General features: G+C 42.8%; 2 protein-coding genes across 3 annotated transcripts in view; one reads left to right on the forward strand and one right to left on the reverse strand.

Annotated features, from left to right (window-relative positions):
- Positions 1-1,608: 1,608 nt before the first annotated feature.
- On the forward strand, positions 1,609-14,474 carry LOC135091688 (thiol S-methyltransferase TMT1A-like). Its single transcript, XM_063989550.1, has 6 exons — positions 1,609-1,887; positions 6,495-6,614; positions 7,270-7,430; positions 8,154-8,288; positions 11,916-12,040; positions 13,033-14,474. The coding sequence occupies exons 2-6, from the start codon at positions 6,502-6,504 to the stop codon at positions 13,294-13,296; spliced, it is 798 nt and encodes a 265-aa protein (XP_063845620.1). The 5' UTR covers positions 1,609-1,887; positions 6,495-6,501; the 3' UTR covers positions 13,297-14,474.
- LOC135091690 (gamma-interferon-inducible lysosomal thiol reductase-like) overlaps positions 14,132-18,649 on the reverse strand; it is a 10,936-nt gene continuing 6,418 nt past the window's right edge. For both annotated transcript variants that reach the window (XM_063989551.1, XM_063989552.1), the window contains exons 3-5: positions 15,998-16,159; positions 15,112-15,258; positions 14,132-14,368 (exon numbers count right to left, since the gene is read on the reverse strand). In XM_063989551.1, coding sequence (XP_063845621.1) covers positions 14,270-14,368; positions 15,112-15,258; positions 15,998-16,159 — 408 coding nt within the window. In that variant the 3' untranslated portion in view covers positions 14,132-14,269. The remainder of the gene's footprint in view (positions 14,369-15,111; positions 15,259-15,997; positions 16,160-18,649) is intronic.

Genomic DNA, 18,649 nt, shown 5'->3' on the forward strand with positions numbered 1-18,649 from the left:
AAAAGTAGATAGACAGGCAGATAAGCCGAAGATTCTCATGGAAATATAGACAAAATCGCGTATTCGGGTATACCAGGACGCGAGGCATATTAATATGCTAGATGTTTATTTATCTATAGTTTATCTATCTGTTTTGCATATTACATATTATAGTGGTTCATTACAGCAGTAATGAAATAACACCACCACCACTACCACCACCACCACCAACAACAACAACAAAATCAAACTAATATCAAACATCCTTAAGAACAGTGCTTCCATTTCAAGAGTATAGACTGCAGCACTGAAATACGTACGGATACATTGTTATCGTCATTACAATGTGTATATAAGCATTAGTCAGCCGGAACTCTCTAGTTAAACACAACCTCAGTACACGTTGTTTTTAAGCCACATTTGTTACTATGCACAGCCATGTTCCGTCTTTTGTCTTGATTCACGATCAGACTGTTTGATAATGCAATAGAGAGTAAGTTTGTGTGTGTGTGTGTGTGTGTGTGTGTGTGTGTGTGTGTGTGTGTGTGTGTGTGTGTGTGTGTGTGTGTGTGTATGTGTGTGTGTGTGAGTGTGTGTGTGTGTGTGTGTGTGTGTGTGTGTGTGTGTGTGTGTGTGTGTGTGTGTGTGTGTGTGTGTGTGTGTGTGTGTGTCAAAACCAATAACACGGGGATCTCTATGGAGTGCAGACTGGGGAAGACGGTTGGGGAGGGACGAGAGGGGAGTGAGAGGCAGAAATTAGGCAATGGTTGAGAGAGGAACGGTGAGTAAGAGGAGGATGAGAGACGGACACGAGTGAGGGTTATATAAAGTGAATGGGAGAGAAAAGGGGAGTGTGTGGTGCGTGGGAGAGGAAAGGAGGGCTGAGGTAACGGAAGAGTGGCTTACTGACAGTCGTGATGGCAAGGAGGAGGAACCTGAGAGGAACTTGAGTTGAGAGAGAGGAAGGGGAGTGTGGTGAGAGTGAGATAAGCAAAAGTGGAGTGGAGAGGCTGGGAGAAAAGAGTCCTCCCCCCACACCCACCCACACACACACACACGCACACACACACACCAAAAGCAGGCAGTGGGTGGATGGGTGATACATGCGCTGATTCCAGAGCGGGGAAATTTCCCTGTAAGCAGTTTGTGTTTACCCTAAGAGAAGAGATGACTGGAAGGACATGATGACTCGGAGAGATATGTGAGGTATTTCGTTTGTTATTCTAGGCATAGATGATTATAACACTGTAATATGCATGTTTTTATGATGGCGATGACGATAATGATGATGATGATGATGAAAGTAGTAGTAGTAGTAGTAGTAGTAGTAGTAGTAGTAGTAGTAGTAGTAGCAGTCGTCGTCGTCGTCGTCGTTGTTATTGTTGTTGTTGTTGTTGTTGTTGTTGTTGTTGTTGTTGTTGTTGTTGTTGTTGTTGTTGTTGTTGTTGTTATCATGGTAATGAGGAGAAGGGCAGAACAATAAGAAAACAAAAAAATAGTAACAAGATAGCAAGCTACTTTGTGGATCTGGGCCAAGGTCACTTACACAATTAATGATGCTTTATCACTGACGGACAGCTATCATCGTAGCACCACCAACTAAACAGTGCACAACACACAATATGCAGCAGTGCAAAGGAAATATCTCTAGACAAGGCAAGTGCCTTGTTGTAGTGGTAGGCGGGTGACAACAGTGCACGGGACACTGGCGGGGTGTTTTACTTGAGGAATGAGGCAGCTGAGGCAGTCCACAACCTTCGGGAGTGGCAGTATGTTCTAGCCACCCGCGAGGGAAGGAGCGCCAGTTCACAGCTGCAGTGTTTCTGGCGATCAGTGCTGGTCTGCTGCCATCACTTCTCGTCTCTTGGGCCTGCATTACTGTCACGTACTTCATTGCTCTCACGAAAGGTCTGTTGGGTTTAGTGATTTATTTTATTTATTTGGTAATAACTCTTAAAATAGATTGATATTTTTTTTGTAGTATTAAGTGGTACAGTGGTACCGCGTGCACTTTGGGAGCCAAAGCACGGGCGCACGGGTTCGAATCCTGGCTACGGTCCGAGGGTAGGAAGGGCATCCACTCGGGGTAACGGTTCCCAAATGCCAAATTCCAAAAGTCCTTCATCAGGAGGCACCATCTCAGCCCTGACATACTAGGGAAAAACTAGACGAAAAAAAAGTAAATAAACAAAAATAAAATAAAATAAATGAACAAGAAAACAAAAGGAAACAACAAGAAGAGAGAGAAAAAAAAAGATGAAGAAAAGGTGAAGAATCTCATTCAGACTCAATCGTCAGGTTCATAAATAGTGGAACCAAACCAATTCGGTACTTGAGGTGCTGGCTGTTACTGTCCTACACTTGTGTCACGTTCGGTCGACAGGCGTATGAACACCTCTCTCTCGCTCATACTATTATCCTTTGCTTTAATTATTCCAAAATTATAAGTTGTTATATACGACTACATGTTTTTTTTTTAATAGTTTTCGATTTGATGATGGAATATCCACCGATACACTTGGCAATACGTATAGGCCGTGCGACTATGCCGCCCCGGTCTCCTTGAAACGTGATTTTTTTTTTTTTTTTATGTAGGAAGGACACTGGCTTAGGGCAACAAAAATCCAATAAAAAATGCCCACTGAAATGCCGGTCCCATAAAAGAGTCAAAGCAGTGGTCAGAAATTGATGAATAAGTGTCTTGAAACCTCCCTCTTGAAGGAATTCAAGTCATAGGAAGGTGGAAATTCAGAAGCAAGCAGGGAGTTCCAGAGTTTACCAGAGAAAGGGATGAATGATTGAGAATACTGGTTAACTCTTGCGTTAGAGAGGTGGACAGAATAGGGGTGAGAGAAAGAAGAAAGTCTTGTGCAGCGAGGCCGCGGGAGGAGAGGAGGCATGCAGTTAGCAAGATCAGAAGAGCAGTTAGCATGAAAATAGCGGTAGAAGACAGCTAGAGATGCAACATTGCGGCGGAAAGAGAGAGGCTGAAGACAGTCAGTTAGAGGAGAGGAGTTGATGAGACGAAAAGCTTTTGATTCCACCCTGTCTAGAAGAGCAGTATGAGTGGAATCCCCCAAACATGTGAAGCATACTCCATACATGGACGGATAAGGCCCTTGTACAGAGTTAGCAGCTTGGGGGGGGGGGTGAGAAAACTGGCGGAGACGTCTCAGAACACCTAAGTTCATAGAAGCTGTTTTAGCTAGAGATGAGATGTGAAGTTTCCAGTTCAGATTATAACTAAAGGACAGACCAAGGATGTTCAGTGTAGAAGAGGGGGACAGTTGAGTGTCATTGAAGAAGAGGGGATAGTTGTCTGGAAGGTTGTGTCGAGTTGATAGATGGAGGAATTGAGTTTTTGAGGCATTGAACAATACCAAGTTTGCTCTGCCCCAATCAGAAATTTTAGAAAGATCAGAAGTCAAGCGTTCTGTGGCTTCCCTGCGTGAAATGTTTACCTCCTGAAGGGTTGGACGTCTATGAAAAGACGTGGAAAAGTGCATGGTGGTATCGTCAGCGTAGGGGTGGATAGGACAAGAAGTTTGGTTTAGAAGATCATTAATGAATAATAAGAAGAGAGTGGGTGACAGGACAGAACCTTGAGGAACACCACTGTTAATAGATTTAGGAGAAGAACAATGACCGTCTACCACAGCAGCAATAGAACGGTCAGAAAGGAAACTTGAGATGAAGTTACAGAGAGAAGGAGAGAAGCCGTAGGAGGGTAGTTTGGAAATCAAAGCTTTGTGCCAAACTCTATCAAAAGCTTTTGATATGTCCAAGGCAACAGCAAAAGTTTCACCAAAATCTCTAAAAGAGGATGACCAAGACTCAGTAAGGAAAGCCAGATCACCAGTAGAGCGGCCTTGACGGAACCCATACTGGTGATCAGATAGAAGGTTGTGAAGTGACAGATGTTTAAGAATCTTCCTGTTGAGGATAGATTCAAAAACTTTAGATAGGCAGGAAATTAAAGCAATAGGACGATAGTTTGAGGGATTAGAACGGTCACCCTTTTTAGGAACAGGTTGAATGTAGGCAAACTTCCAGCAAGAAGGAAAGGTAGATATTGACAGACAGAGCTGAAAGAGTTTGACTAGGCAAGGTGCAAGCACAGAGGCACAGTTTCGGAGAACAATAGGAGGGACCCCATCAGGTCCATAAGCCTTCCGAGGGTTTAGGCCAGCAAGAGCATGGAAAACATCATTGCGAAGAATTTTAATAGGTGGCATGAAGTAGTCAGAGGGTGGAGGAGAGGGAGGAACAAGCCCAGAATCATCCAAGTTAGAGTTTTAAGCAAAAGTTTGAGCGAAGAGTTCAGCTTTAGAAATAGATGTGATAGCAGTGGTGCCATCTGGTTGAAATAGAGGAGGGAAAGAAGAAGAAGCAAAGTTATTGGAGATATTTTTGGCTAGATGCCAGAAGTCATGAGGGGAGTTAGATCTTGAAAGGTTTTGACACTTTCTGTTAATGAAGGAGTTTTTGGCTAGTTGGAGAACAGACTTGGCATGGTTCCGGGCAGAAATATAAAGTGCATGAGATTCTGGTGATGGAAGGCTTAAGTACCTTTTGTGGGCCACCTCTCTATCATGTATAGCACGAGAACAAGCTGTGTTAAACCAAGGTTTAGAAGGTTTAGGACGAGAAAAAGAGTGAGGAATGTACGCCTCCATGCCAGACACTATCACCTCTGTTATGCGCTCAGCACACAAAGACGGGTCTCTGACACGGAAGCAGTAGTCATTCCAAGGAAAACCAGCAAAATACCTCCTCAGGTCCCCCCAACTAGCAGAGGCAAAACGCCAGAGGCACCTTCGCTTAGGGGGATCCTGAGGAGGGATTGGAGCGATAGGACAAGATAAAGATATGAGATTGTGATCGGAGGAGCCCAACGGAGAAGAAAGGGTGACAGCATAAGCAGAAGGATTAGAGGTCAGGAAAAGGTCAAGAATGTTGGGCGTATCTCCAAGACGGTCAGGAATACGAATAGGGTGTTGCACCAATTGCTCTAGGTCGTGGAGGATAGCAAAGTTAGGCTAGTTCACCAGGATGGTCAGTGAAGGGAGAGGAAAGCCAAAGCTGGTGGTGAACATTGAAGTCTCCAAGAATGGAGATCTCTGCAAAAGGGAAGAGAGTCAGAATGTGCTCCACTTTGGAAGTTAAGAAGTCAAAGAATTTCATATAGTCAGAGGAGTTAGGTGAGAGGTATACAGCACATATAAATTTAGTTTGAGAGTGACTCTGTAGTCGTAGCCAGATGGTGGAAAACTCAGAAGATTCAAGAGCGTGGGCACGAGAGCAGGTTAAGTCATTGCGCACATAAACGCAGCATCCAGCTTTGGATCGAAAATGAGGATAGAGAAAGTAGGAGGGAATAGAAAAGGGGCTACCGTCAGTTGCCTCAGACACATGAGTTTCAGTGAGGAAAAGAAGATGAGGTTTAGAAGAGGAGAGGTGGTGTTCTACAGATTGAAATTAGATCTTAGACCGCGAATGTTACAGAAGTCAATGAAGAAAAAGTTGAGGTGGGTGTCAAGACACTTAGGGTCGTCGACAGAAAGGCAGTCCGACCTGGGGACATTTATGGTCCCCTCCCTAGAAGGGGACTCCGAGGCTGGTATAGGAGTCGCCATGATGATTTTAAATTTTTTTGAGTGAAGGGTGTGTGTGTTATTAGGTGCTTGTAGTTTTGTGTGGAGGAAGAGAGTTGTCTTTAGAGGGCAGGCTGTGACTGCCCCCTTGTGTTGTGAGACACAAAGGGAAACGTTCAGTGAGGTCACAGCTGGGTTTAATGATAAGTTCACAGCACCCCCTGAACAGTGCTTTAGACCTCACTGGGAGTAATTATCGTTCCGGCAGATTTAATGATGACGGCAGATTTAATCGTTTACAGATTTAATGATGACGTTCCTCATACTCATAATGACTATCAATCTAGCCAGGCGTCATGCAGTGCACTGTGCCTCCGCCACTCTTTGCTGGCTCTGCAAGGAGTTACTGGGAAGGAGACGGTGGATTCAAAGAAGTTTTCATGTTTTCAGGCATATTCAAACATAGACCTTACTCTTTTACAGTCTCTAGAATTACTGGTGTTTCCAAGAATGCTCTCTTGATTTTAGTGTTAGTTCAACTTTGATCCTACATCTTTAATAAGCTTTTCCTTATTTATTTTTCAAGGACTTTTTTCATGATTCTAGTGATAGATAAACGTGAATTGTGTATTGTCAGCGGGAAACAAAACTTCCCTGAGAATTTGACCAATCACTGTTGTTTTTGAAAAATAGTGATGAGTGTTTCAAAATGTGTACGGGCCTAAATTTATCAAGTCTTTTCATCGGCATCTCCTACATCTGAACACTACACCGTTACAATTGTACCTTATCTACATGAATGAGTAAACCACGAACTCATTGACGAGAACACCAAAAGAGAGAATAAAAGAAAAGGAAAGAAAATGCAATTCGTTTGATGTGTGGTGCATGCGAGGCTCATTTCACAAGAATCTCCCTCAGGCCAACGATGGGAGCCGCTGAGGGCGAGAGCGAGGGATGTTGTAACTTGCTGTACGTGTTGTTGGGCGTCGCGTCAGTTCTGTGGCTCGTCAGGAAGATTGCCTACTCCACTCAGAGCAGGTGAGTCATGTCCCTGAGTGCTGATGCGACGACACACACACACACACAAACACACACACACACACACACACACACACACACACACACAGCTAACAGCAAGTGGGTGCGGAATGTAAGCTAAGGGCTGGTGATTTTACTGTTTTTCTGTGCGCTGTGTGAATGAACTCAGTATCCAAAGATCAGTCACCAGTAACTGCAGGGTGTGTCCATACGGCTGGATGCGTCGCGAGGCCAGCAGGTGGTCTTGGGTGAACAACTTCTTTCATCTGTCTTGCCTCCTCCAGAGATAAAAGGCGGCTAACATAAGGGAGCGAGCGAAAGGGACTGGGGCTGTAGTTTAAGTTGCTGGGGATTTCAGGGATAATTTTCACGATTGTAGTGGCAATTCAATAAGTATGGATAATTCATGAGAAGAAACACTCATGATAACCTGACTAATGATTACTGTGACATTTGAAAATTATCCTGATGTGAGAGAGAGAGAGAGAGAGAGAGAGAGAGAGAGAGAGAGAGAGAGAGAGAGAGAGAGAGAGAGAGAGAGAGCACAGGAACAAGGAATGTAGTCTTATCTTTGCTGTCTCAGTATAATAACAATCCCATCTCGGTAAATAGAAAGGTTCAAAACATTACCATAACAGAAACTCAATCCTCGTAGATGGTTCGCGTGGGTGATGCACTTCTGCACCAAGGATATCTTTCTGGAGATCGAGGAGGTCAAGAAGGAGCACTTCGCCAGCATGTCCTCCATTGTCTCCCAGGACCCTGCACTGCGCGGCAAGAAGGCCATCAGAATCCTGGAAATCGGGGTCGGCACAGGTATAGTAGTAGTAGTAGTAGTAGTAGTAGTAGTAGTAGTAGTAATTGTTGTTGTTGTTGTTGTTGGCGGTGGTTGCCTTTGTAGTAGTAGTAGTAGTAGTAGTAGTAGTAATTGTTGTTGTTGTTGTTGTTGGCGGTGGTTGCCTTAGTAGTAGTAGTAGTAGTAGTAATTGTTGTTGTTGTTGTTGTTGGCGGTGGTTGCCTTTGTAATAGTAGTAGTAGTAGTAGTAGTAGTAGTTGCTGTTGTTGTTGTTGTTGTTGTTGTTGTTCTTAGCAGTGATTGTCTTTGTAGTAGTAGTAGTAGTAGTAGTAGTAGTAGTAGTAGTAGTAGTAGTAGTAGTAGTTGTAGTAGTAGTAGTTGTAGTAGTAGTAGTAGTAGTAGTAGTAGTATGGATATTGAAAACAATGATGCTGTAGCAATAATGTTATATTCTCACTGACTGTCCTTATGTTCTGAACTACTACTACTACTACTACTACTACTACTACTGCTACTACTACTACTACTACTACTACTACTACTGCTACTGCTACTGCTACTACTACTACTACTACTAATGATGATGATGATGATGATGATGATGATATTGATGAATAGTAAAAAACAATATGGAGAATATAAATAATGATACTGCATCAATTGTGCCATGCTCTCAGGAACTGTCCTTCTGTCCTTGTTATATTCTGGGCAAGTATTGATGATAGTGATGATTTCTCCCACAGGCGTCAACTTTGCCCACTTCCCTGAAGGGAGTCACCTGGTGGTGGTGGACCCCAACCCGCACTTCAAGTCTTATTTCGAGGAGAACAGAAAGAGGTTCCTGCATCTAGAGGTGGAGGACTTTATCGTGACCACAGGTGAGGGAAGCGCGAGTCTGCTGCTTGTCCGTAAAGGTGGTCGCCCTTCCACCTTTATCTGTGAGGTACATCTTGATAGGTGTTTTTTTTCTTATCTTAATCTGTCATAATGGTGGAAGCAGCATTTAACAGAAGCTTGGTTAGATATGTCAGGAAAAGTATTTAATCTGTAGGTTAAGATAGATGGTTATACACTATTCTATAAAGACAGAAAAAACAGGAGAGGAGGAGGCGTCGCGTTATACGTTAGGGACACATTACAGTGTTGTATTAACAGGAGAATTAAAACAGATAGCAAAACAGAGTCGATGTGGGTAGATAATAAGGAAGGATCACAGTCAGTAGTACTGGGAGTAGTGTACAGACCACCGACCAGTATAAAAGAAATTAACACCTCACTGTGGCACGAAATAAATAGAACAGGCAGGTACAGTCAGGTATGTGTGGTAGGAGATTTTAATTTTAGGAATATCAACTGGAGTCTGATGGTGGGTAACAAGGAAGCAGAAGAATTTCTTAAGGTAATTCAGGACGATTTTTTTTTAAACAGGTAGTCGTAGAACCCACAAGGGGAAACAATATTCTAGATTTAATTCTTACTAACAGGGAGGAAGCAGTCACGCAGGTAGAGGTTGGAGGACAGTTAGGTAACAGTGACCATTAGGAAATTAGGAACAAATTGAAATGGGAAGAAACTTTTAGAAGCAAAAACACTAGTGAAATACCTGACTTTAGGAGAGGAGATTTTGAGGAATTAAAAAGGTACCTCCAAGGATTTGACTGGCAACGGATGCAGGGTGAGGTCAGGTCCAGGACGGAGTTAAGAGAGATAAGTCAGGATGAGAGAGGTGAGGTGAGGCGTGAGGGTGTAGGACAAGAGGAGGGAAGATGTGTCCGGAAGGGGCGGAGGAGAGAGAAAGGGGGAGATAGGTGTGAGCATGTTGGAGGGTCAGGTAATGCTGAAATGGGAGAGGTGAGGTCGAGGCGAGTAGATGAGGGAGTGGAGAGGATAGAAGGGGCCGAGATGAGGGGATTAGGTGAAGTAAATGTAGATGAGTTGTATAAATATTTCGTAAATAAACTGCATACAAGTCAATTAGTAAACATGCCGTATAGGGCAATAAGATCACAGAAAATGATCCTAAATGGATGACTGCTAGATTAAAACATTATTTATGGCGGAAGAGAAGTATATATGAGAGATTAAGGGCAGGTGAAGAGGTTTTAAGGCCACAATATAATGAATTAGTTAGAACAGTCAGGAGGTTAACGGGGAAAGCTAAGGGCAATTATGAATTAAAGGTAGCCAGCCAGGCGAAGACGGACCCCAAGGGATTTTACCAGGTATACAGGACGAATTAGGATACTATAGGTCCATTAAAGGCAGCAGATGGGGAGGTGGTTAGTTCTGGGGAGGCGATTAATAAAATTCTGAATGAGTATTTTTTAACTGTCTTCACCCAGGAAAATATGCAGGCTATGCCAAATAGTGAACAGATGTTTGGAGCAGATGAGAATGAGAAGCTGACAGATATTTCCATAACTAGGGAGATAGTGGAACAGGAGATAGATAGGCAAAAAAAAGTTCAAGACACCAGGACCAGATGAAATATATCCCAAAGTACTTAAGGAATGCAAAGAGGTTATTAGTGATCCGTTAGTTTCTGTCTTTAGGAAGTCACTTGAGTCAGGTGAGGTACCAGTAATGTGGAGGCAGGCTAATGTAGTACCCATCTTTAAGAAAGGTGATAAAACTTTAGCGTCTAACTATAGACCTGTCAGCTTAACTTCAGTTGTAGGTAAAATATTCGAGTCAATAATAGCGAGGAACATTAGGGAGCATTTAGACAAAAATAACTTGATAAATCAGTCACGGCATGGCTTCACGAAGGGGAAGTCTTGCCTGACGAACTTGTTAAGTTTTTACAGTAAAGTGTACGAGGCAGCAGATAATGGTGATAGTTATGACATCTTATATCTGGACTTTAGTAAAGTTTTTGACAAGGTACCCCATCAGAGGCTCCTGAGAAAGGTTAGGGCGCACGGGATAGATGGGAAGGTGTTAGGCTGGATAATGTCATGGCTTAAAACGACAGGCGACAAAAAAGTTGTAATAAACGACTCTAAATCCGAGGCGGGTCGTGTAATTAGTGGGGTGCCACAGGGATCAGTATTAGGGCCATTGTTGTTTTTAATATATATCAATGACTTGGATAGTGAAATTAGTAGTGATGTTAGTAAATTTGCGGATGACACAAAGATAGGTAGATTAATTAGGTCAGAATCGGATGTCATCGCCTTGTAGGCAAATTTAGATAGGATGAATGAATGGACGGACAGATGGCAAATGTTGTTTAATATCAACAAATGCAAAGAACTTAGCGTAGGTAGAGGAAACCCACACAGTAGGTACACAATAAGCAACGAAACTCTGGTAGGTACAGGGTACGAGAAAGATTTAGGAGTTATAGTTAGCTCTGAACTCCGTCTAGGAAAACAATGCATAGAGGCCAGAAACAGGACAAATAGGGTACTAGGATTAATTTTTAGGAGTGTTAAAAGTAGAAGGCCTGAAGTAATATTAAAGTTATACTTGGCGCTGGTCAGACCTCATCTAGACTACGCTGTGCAGTTCTGGTCCCCACTTTACAGGAAAGATATAGGTCTATTAGAATCAGTATAGAGGAGAATGACTCGCCCTACGAGGAGAGATTGAAGCTGTTAAATTTACATTCTTTAGAGAGACGTAGGTTAAGAGGGGACCTGATAGAAGTCTTTAAGTGGTATAAGGGTTATAACAAGGGGGATGTAAGCAAAATTCTTAGGATCAGCAACCAGGATAGAACAAGAAATAACGGGTTCAAGCTTGAAAAATTTAGGTTTAAGAAAGATATAGGAAGAACTTGGTTCTCAAAATAGAGTGGTAGATGAGTGGAACAGACTCAGTAATCATGTTGTTAGTGCTAAGATATTAGGGAGCTTTAAGAGAAGATTAGACGGGTTTATGGATGGGGATGATAGGTGGAAATAGGTAGGTATATTTCATACACGGACTGCTACGTGTAAACCTGGTCGCTTTTTGCACCTTCCCGTATTTCTTATGTTCTTATGTTCTTAAGCAAGGATGATTAACATTATCTATGGTCTCTCATCCTTGGGTGGAAGTGGATAAGTATGTATACTCAAATGTTTCGTAAAGGAGCCGCCCCATGTAGGCCTGACGGCTTCTTGCAACTTCCCTTGTTTTCTTGTGTTCTTATGTTCTCCCATACGTAGATAGTAGACACTGACCCTGGCACGCATAGGAAGTGTGTTGCATTTAAATATGCACTCCTATTGCCTATGTCGCCACGTGAAACTCTTCATGACGCCCGTGCAGTTCAGCAGCTGTGTGATGTTTATCTAATGTTTTCTTATTATGCCACGTGTGTGTGTGTGTGTGTGTGATGAATCAACAACACCTCTTATTTCTTCTTCCTACAATACTCTAAAAGGATTATTACCTTTCCATTTGTGTTTTACTACTGAAATGTTCTACCCTGTTCTCCCACACGACGGGGGCTTCCTACGTGACTTCCTATGTGTTCTTCCCTTGTGGCTCATCCCCTTCCCTTGCCCCCCTGGCAGGTGACCACATGGAGGCAGTGAAGGACGGCTCCGTGGACGTGGTGGTGGTGACGCTGGTGCTGTGCTCTCTGCCCAGCGAGACAATACAGGCCACCTTGAAAGAAATCCAGCGTGTCCTTGTCCCTGTAAGTGTATCATTACCCCTTCCCCCCTCCCTCCCTCTCTCTCTCTCTCTCTCTCTCTCTCTCTCTCTCTCTCTCTCTCTCTCTCTCTCTCTCAATCTTATAATTCGTTGTGTCTGCTATAGCGGTGAATGATACATGCACGGCAGGTAGAAGGTTTTTAATAATTGTACCTGCTGTAGTTTCGAAGGCCACTGAGATGATTAGTCAGGTCCCCACGATGCTTGTGCCCATAAGCAATGCAGGATCTGGTTAACCTATCACTGGATTCTTAAAAAAAAAAAAAAAAAAAAACACTCCTGAAAACTCTTAATGCATCTTATAATATCACTCGAATCCTGAAAACATCCTTGAGGACTTCACTAACTTCTACTAGAGCCTGTTGGAATATCACTCGTATCTGAAAACTCTCTTGGGAACTAAAAAGTTTCACTACAGAGCCAGTCAGAACATCACTAAAATCATGAAAACATTCTTGAAAACTCTCAGAGCCTCCACTTGAGCCTGCTGAAACTCTGAAACGTCCAGCGTACTTCTCTATTTTCCCTACACAGGATTTTAATTCCTTCAGGGGGGAGGTTTCAAGACGCTTTTCCTCATAATTTTTGGATAATTCTTTTGACTACCCTCTGGGAACTGGCACTCTCAATGGACTTTTTATAACCATCTTTGCTGTCCTAGACCAGAGTCCCTCTTAAATAAAGTGAATGATGATAATAATAAAAACTGTCACTAAAAGATGAGACGTCGAAAGCAGGAGAACACAGATCTCAGAATCTCTTAATTCTCATGCTGCGGGCATTTCCCATCACGCGGACAAGAATATTCATCATTACAAAAAACAAAAAAACAAAAATCTAAATATGAAATCTAAATCTATATCATAAATAAGAAAAATTGGAAAGTGAAGTATTGCAGCACAGCAAAGTGGCAATTAAATCATTAGAGCAAATACCGGGTACTCAAATTCTGGCACGCTTCTCATTCACTTCCAGGGCGGCAAATTTTACTTCATGGAGCACATCGCGGAGTTTGACCTGAAGAAGTACTGGTGGCGGAGGAAGCTGCAGCACGTCCTCACCCACTGGATCCCCGTATGGCCCTTCATCTTCGACGGCTGCTGTCTGGACCGCGACACGCTGCCGATAATCCAGCAGGCGGGCTTCTCCTCCGTCCACGCTCAGAAGTACCATGCGCCTATCCCGAACATATTCTTTGACCCGGAGCGTCCAAATCTGAAGGGTGTTGCTACTAAATAGTTCACTTCTAACTTTTTTTTTTTCCTCTCTTTTTCTAGTGTCTCGCTGCGTTTTTTTTCTTTTTTGTTCTTGTTGTCTTCTACTTGTTCTTGTTCCTGTTCTAGTTCATCTCCTGAGGGCATCGTTATGAACTATTTGATTAGCTCATCGCAGTTTCTCGGCAGGGGAAGTCTCTCTCTCTCTCTCTCTCTCTCTCTCTCTCTCTCTCTCTCTCGTAGCCCTAGTCCCTGCTTGATGGCGTAATTACTCCACAACTAGCAAGACGAGTGATTTTTACGGCTCGCCAAGCAGAACTTCACTGTACTAATCATAACACAACGTTGTCAAGGCAGTCAGTTAGTCAGTCAGTCAGTCAAAGTCATTCAATCAGTCAGTCAGTTTATCAATGAATGCATCAGTCACTCAGGCAGTCACTCAGTAAATCAACCATACTAACTAACCTAATGGAAACTCAAGAATACACGTGCTTAGTCAGGAATATCGTCTTTTAAGTTTGATGAGTCGTTGAATAAAGTACCAAGTGTTTATTCCTTCAAAATATTCACACAGCGAACATTTCTCTCTAATTCACAACCGTTAATAATCCTTGAACACTGCGCAACTGGAAGGTACATATTATTGTTTTATTTGCTATGTTAACTAATGATATGCGTTTCACTAACCCTTCGTATTTTTCATCTAATGTTTTGGCCATGAAATAATTGCTTAAACACACACACACACACACACACACAAAGGTCAGATAAAAGACTAACTGGTTAAGAAGGAGAGTTTATATTCAACTTCGTACCATCCTAAAGACTCAACACTCGATCAGTACCAGTAGTAGTACGAGTCTCTCTCTCTCTCTCTCTCTCGTTAAGTTTTCAATACAATGGTCCAATAGTTAACTTCACTCTTTCCTTCCCTCCTTCACTGCCTCTTATGTCTCGTCTCGTAATGGTGCACGGATGGTTGCAAGAGTCGAGGCGCGTCACTCCTCGCATGCCTCGGGTGTCGGCCCTCTGTAGGCGTTACACACCACCCGCCTGAGGTCGTCCTGTGCCAGCGACAGTGTCTTCGCCGTGAACACCTGATGGGAATGTTGATTAATTTCCCATCCTGTTGTATGCTTATTTCACCTTTTCTGAAGCAATTTGATACTAATGAATTACAATAAAAAGGTTGTAACGAGAAAATTGTGTTTTCTGTCGCCTATGGTACAAGTAGATGGGGAAATGAGATGGTAAACTTAATGTCAGTGTTTGGAAATGTCCCGGGTTGTCATCAGGAGTTCTCTTTAGAGGCTACAGATATGATAAGTCTGCTTCTCTTAAGTGTTTTCTCATCAATGATGGAGAATCCTTGTTAAATGATCACTACAGTCGTGAAAACACTTGAAAGCTCTAGTAATCTCCATGAGAACTGTTATAACAAGTGGAAATACGACAACGGAAAGGATGGAAATGCGATGACGGTCTGGAAAAAAAAAAAAAAGACTGGTCATGTACTTACAGATATACATGGAGAGGTTACATTAAGTCACATTCGTACTGTTGATGATAATTTCTCGATGAACACAATTTGTCAAAGCTCAACACTAATTGATCTGACTCTGCACTGTCTGTCTTTTCAGACTTCGCGCTGGTAATATGTTAACCTTTGTACTGCCAACTCGTGTTGTGGCCTGAGGTTCAGTTCAGGAAGCTTGATTAAGACTCGTGGATCATGAACCCTTGATTAAAGCTTCGATTCTTGACTCTCTCGCTCCCTTAGCCTCAATCCTGTAACAAAGACTATGTAAGAGGAATAATCTCTGATCCTGCAAACACTCACGTTATTTAGGAGTATCCAGGGCACGTAGGTGAGGCGTGGGTTGAGCTGGGCCTGCTTCTCGCCTATGTCGTGCTGCAGCCTCACTCCCGCCCCGGAGCTCATGCACTCCCTCACCTCAGAGTAATCCACGCCAGAATCGTTGGCACACTGTAGGTGAAGGATTGCGCGTGAAAATACTTCGTGGTTGATTTTGACTGATTTGAAAGTTAAGGCGCTGCAATATCGCAGTCAAAATACTTCGTGAAGGAACTCCAAATGAAAATTTTAATCCATTTTAACTTTCTTTCATAAGGGCGCCTCCCAGTCTTTGCTCAAGGGGGAAGAAATCAATGTAGCGGCTGCCCAGTCTCCTCACTACCGTCTCTTTCAATCGTCTTTGGAATACAAAAGCAGCACAGCGCCAGTGTTCCTCCAGGCTGAGCGGAGAGTGTGGCCAAACCAGTCGAAACAAGAGACAAACTCCCTTAAGCCAAACTGTGCTCTAGTCAGTAACAAGGTGAAGAGATGCAGAAGGAAAAGAATAAATAAGGAAATTGAAGAGAAACATCTAGATACAGATAACAATAAAAGAGATGACAGTTTTACATGTAAGGCTTTGTACTCTGTAATGCTTACGTTACAGAGTAAATGTACTCTGTAACGCTTTGTTCTCTCATCAAGACTATTGTCAAAGGCCACAGAGATGATTACTCAGGTTCTCAAGACAGTTTCTCCTGTTAGTAATGAAGAAATCTTGTTAATCTATCACTAGAACCGTAAAAACACCCTTAAAAACCCGTGTAACTCAAGTAAAGCCTTTTGAAAGTAGTGGAGGTGCGGTACACAAGTGTTTCAGATCTGGTCCTGTGGATACACCCGCCCCTCTGCCAGGCGCCTCGGTACTCACCAGCAAGCCTCCGTCGACGCCTTCGTATCTTTGCATGACACAGTGGATGAACTTCATCAGTGCCTGAGGATCCCTGACGACACTCTGGGCGCAGGTCAGCATCAGGTTTGCCTCGCACTCCTTCTCCCCGTGTTGACAAGTGAACCCGCCTGCGTCTGTCTCCTGCAGGGGACAACACGACGGAGAGATGGATTGAAGCATTTTTCGTGTGTGTGTTCGGGGCTTCATAAATTCAAAATATAAGGACTTGCATTAAAGGTTCTGAATGTTAATGTGCTCGTGTTATCATAAAGTAATTAAAAAGGGATTTTCTGAGTTGATGTGTGTGTTCAAGGCTTCATAAATTCAAGAGGTAAGGACTTGCATTAAGTCACAGAGGTCGGCAACCTGCGGCTCCGGAGCCGCGTGCGGCTCTTTCAAGAGACATGTGCTTCCCCTGCCACCTACATAAGATTGTTTAACTTATTGTAGGACACGTAGAAAAATGAGAGAGAGAGAGAGAGAGAGAGAGAGAGAGAGAGAGAGAGAGAGAGGGGTGAGACGAGACGCGAGGTCTACGTGTATAGTACGAATATGATCCCTGTATGATACACGTCCATCCTACCACCCCAGCCTCTGCCCAAGTTCCAACACTGCCTGGCAGTGTTGGTAGGCATCTCGTTCAGTGAAAACGTACTCCTATAGTTACTAGGACGGCTATTTTGCCTCCTCCTTCTAGTACTGCTATCCTACTACTACTACTACTACTATACCAGTACTACTGCTGCTGCTGCTACTACTACTACTACTACTACTACTACTACTACTACTACTACTACTACTGCTGCTGCTATTACGACCTTTTCTTCAGTGAAAGATATTAAGACGTTATCAATTACTGGAGAAATGGCATCGAGGAAGAGGAAAATTGAAGATGAAAATAGAGAGTTTAGGAGTGAATGGACCGAGCATTTTACATTTGTTCAGAATTCTAGAGGGCAACCTTTGTGCCTCATACGCAGTGAAGAACTCGCCAACAATAAAATCCAACCTTGAGAGGCATTTTCAGAGGAAAAACAGTGACTTTACTGAAAATGATCCAGTTGGAGATGCCAGAAAGAAGGCTGTGGAGGAACTGCAGCTCAGGGCAAAGCAGTCAGAATGTATTCGCGAAATGGATGAAGTCCTCCAATGATACAACTGCTGCCAGTTTTGTGATAAGTCATGAAATAGCAAAACGTGGAAAGCCTTTTACAGATGGTGAATGTATAAAAGATTGTTTCATCAATGCAGCAATGCATCTGTTCAGAGAATTAAAAAAAGCAAGGATGAAATAATTAAGAAAATTAAGAATGTGCCATTGTCTGCTAAAACGATGAGGGACAGAGCATTGAAACTTGCACAAGACATCACCGACCAGCAAATTGTGGACATCAGTTCAGCCTGTGGCTTTTGAATTGTTTGTGATGAGTCATGTGATGTTGACGACATTGCACAAGTTGCTCTTCTTGGCAGGTATGTCAACTCTGAAGGCCCGCAAGAACAATTCATTGACTTGTTGCCTCTCACTGGTCAAACTAGAGGTGAGGATATGTTTTCAACAATTATAACCTGCCTTAAGGAAAAAGGAATTGAGACAAACTACATTATTTCTGTTGCAACTGATGGTGCACCGAGTATGACAGGTATACTTACGTTTCTCTCTTAAAACGAGAGCTGAATCGTGAAGTAGTATCATTTCACTGCATCGTTCACCAAAAGGCATTGTGTGCACAAACTTGTCCATCAGAGTTCACTGAAGTAATGGACTTAGTCGTGAAAATTATTAACAAAATAATGGCAAAAAGGCTTAAACCACCGACAGTTTCGTGAACTTCTGGAAGAAGTCGATTGCCAGTATTGAGACCTCCTCTTACATAACAAAGTCCGTTGGCTTTGTAGGGGTCGGGTGCTTGCACGTTTTGCTGCATGCCTTGAGGAAGTGAAGAAATTTCTGGAGGAGAAAGGCCACCATGAATAAGTATACCTTACAAATCCTGAATGGCTACAGGACTTTCACTTCTTGGTGGATATCACTTCACATTTAAATGAGCTCAACAGGAAACTACAAGGAAAGGGAAACACTGCCCTGATGCTTTTGGAAGAAGTCCTTTCCTTTGACCGAAAACTATCTTTTTATGTTAGAGATGTTGAGAGAGGTTCTCTGATTCACTTTCCTTCATTAAAGCAATTTGGAGAAGGAACAGACTTTGAGCTGGATAATGATATAAAAAATGCACTAATGAAAATGAAAAAAAAAAAAAAAATCCTTTGAAAGACGTTTTCAAGAATTCAGAAAAGAAAAGGCCACGTTGTCATTTGTGATCAACCCCCTTGATGCAGATACAGACTCACTCCATTTTTCAGCTTTTACTGGAGTGAATCAAGCAGAGCCGGAACTGGAATTAGCTGATTTGCGAGGAAAAGACTTATGGACTTCAAAATTCAGAGGCATGGTCTCCGATATTGAAAACCTGGAGAAACAACATGCTACACTCTGGACTACAACACCGAGATCAGACTGTGTACGAAGTGTGGAATTCCTTCTCAGACACTTACACACACATGAAAAGATATGCTTTTGGCATTCTCTCTATTTTTGGATCTACTTACCTGTGTGAACAAGTGTTTTCT

Source organism: Scylla paramamosain, chromosome 38 (assembly GCF_035594125.1).
Source record: "Scylla paramamosain isolate STU-SP2022 chromosome 38, ASM3559412v1, whole genome shotgun sequence".
Taxonomy (NCBI): Eukaryota; Metazoa; Arthropoda; class Malacostraca; order Decapoda; family Portunidae; genus Scylla; species Scylla paramamosain.

Coding starts and splice junctions, on each gene's coding strand:
- LOC135091688 (XM_063989550.1), top strand. CDS start 6,502: ATGGGAGCCGCTGAGGGCGAGAGCGAGGGATGTTGTAACTTGCTGTAC. Junction 6,615..7,269: donor GCCTACTCCACTCAGAGCAG/GTGAGTCATGTC, acceptor CAATCCTCGTAG/ATGGTTCGCGTGGGTGATGC. Junction 7,431..8,153: donor GGAAATCGGGGTCGGCACAG/GTATAGTAGTAG, acceptor TTTCTCCCACAG/GCGTCAACTTTGCCCACTTC.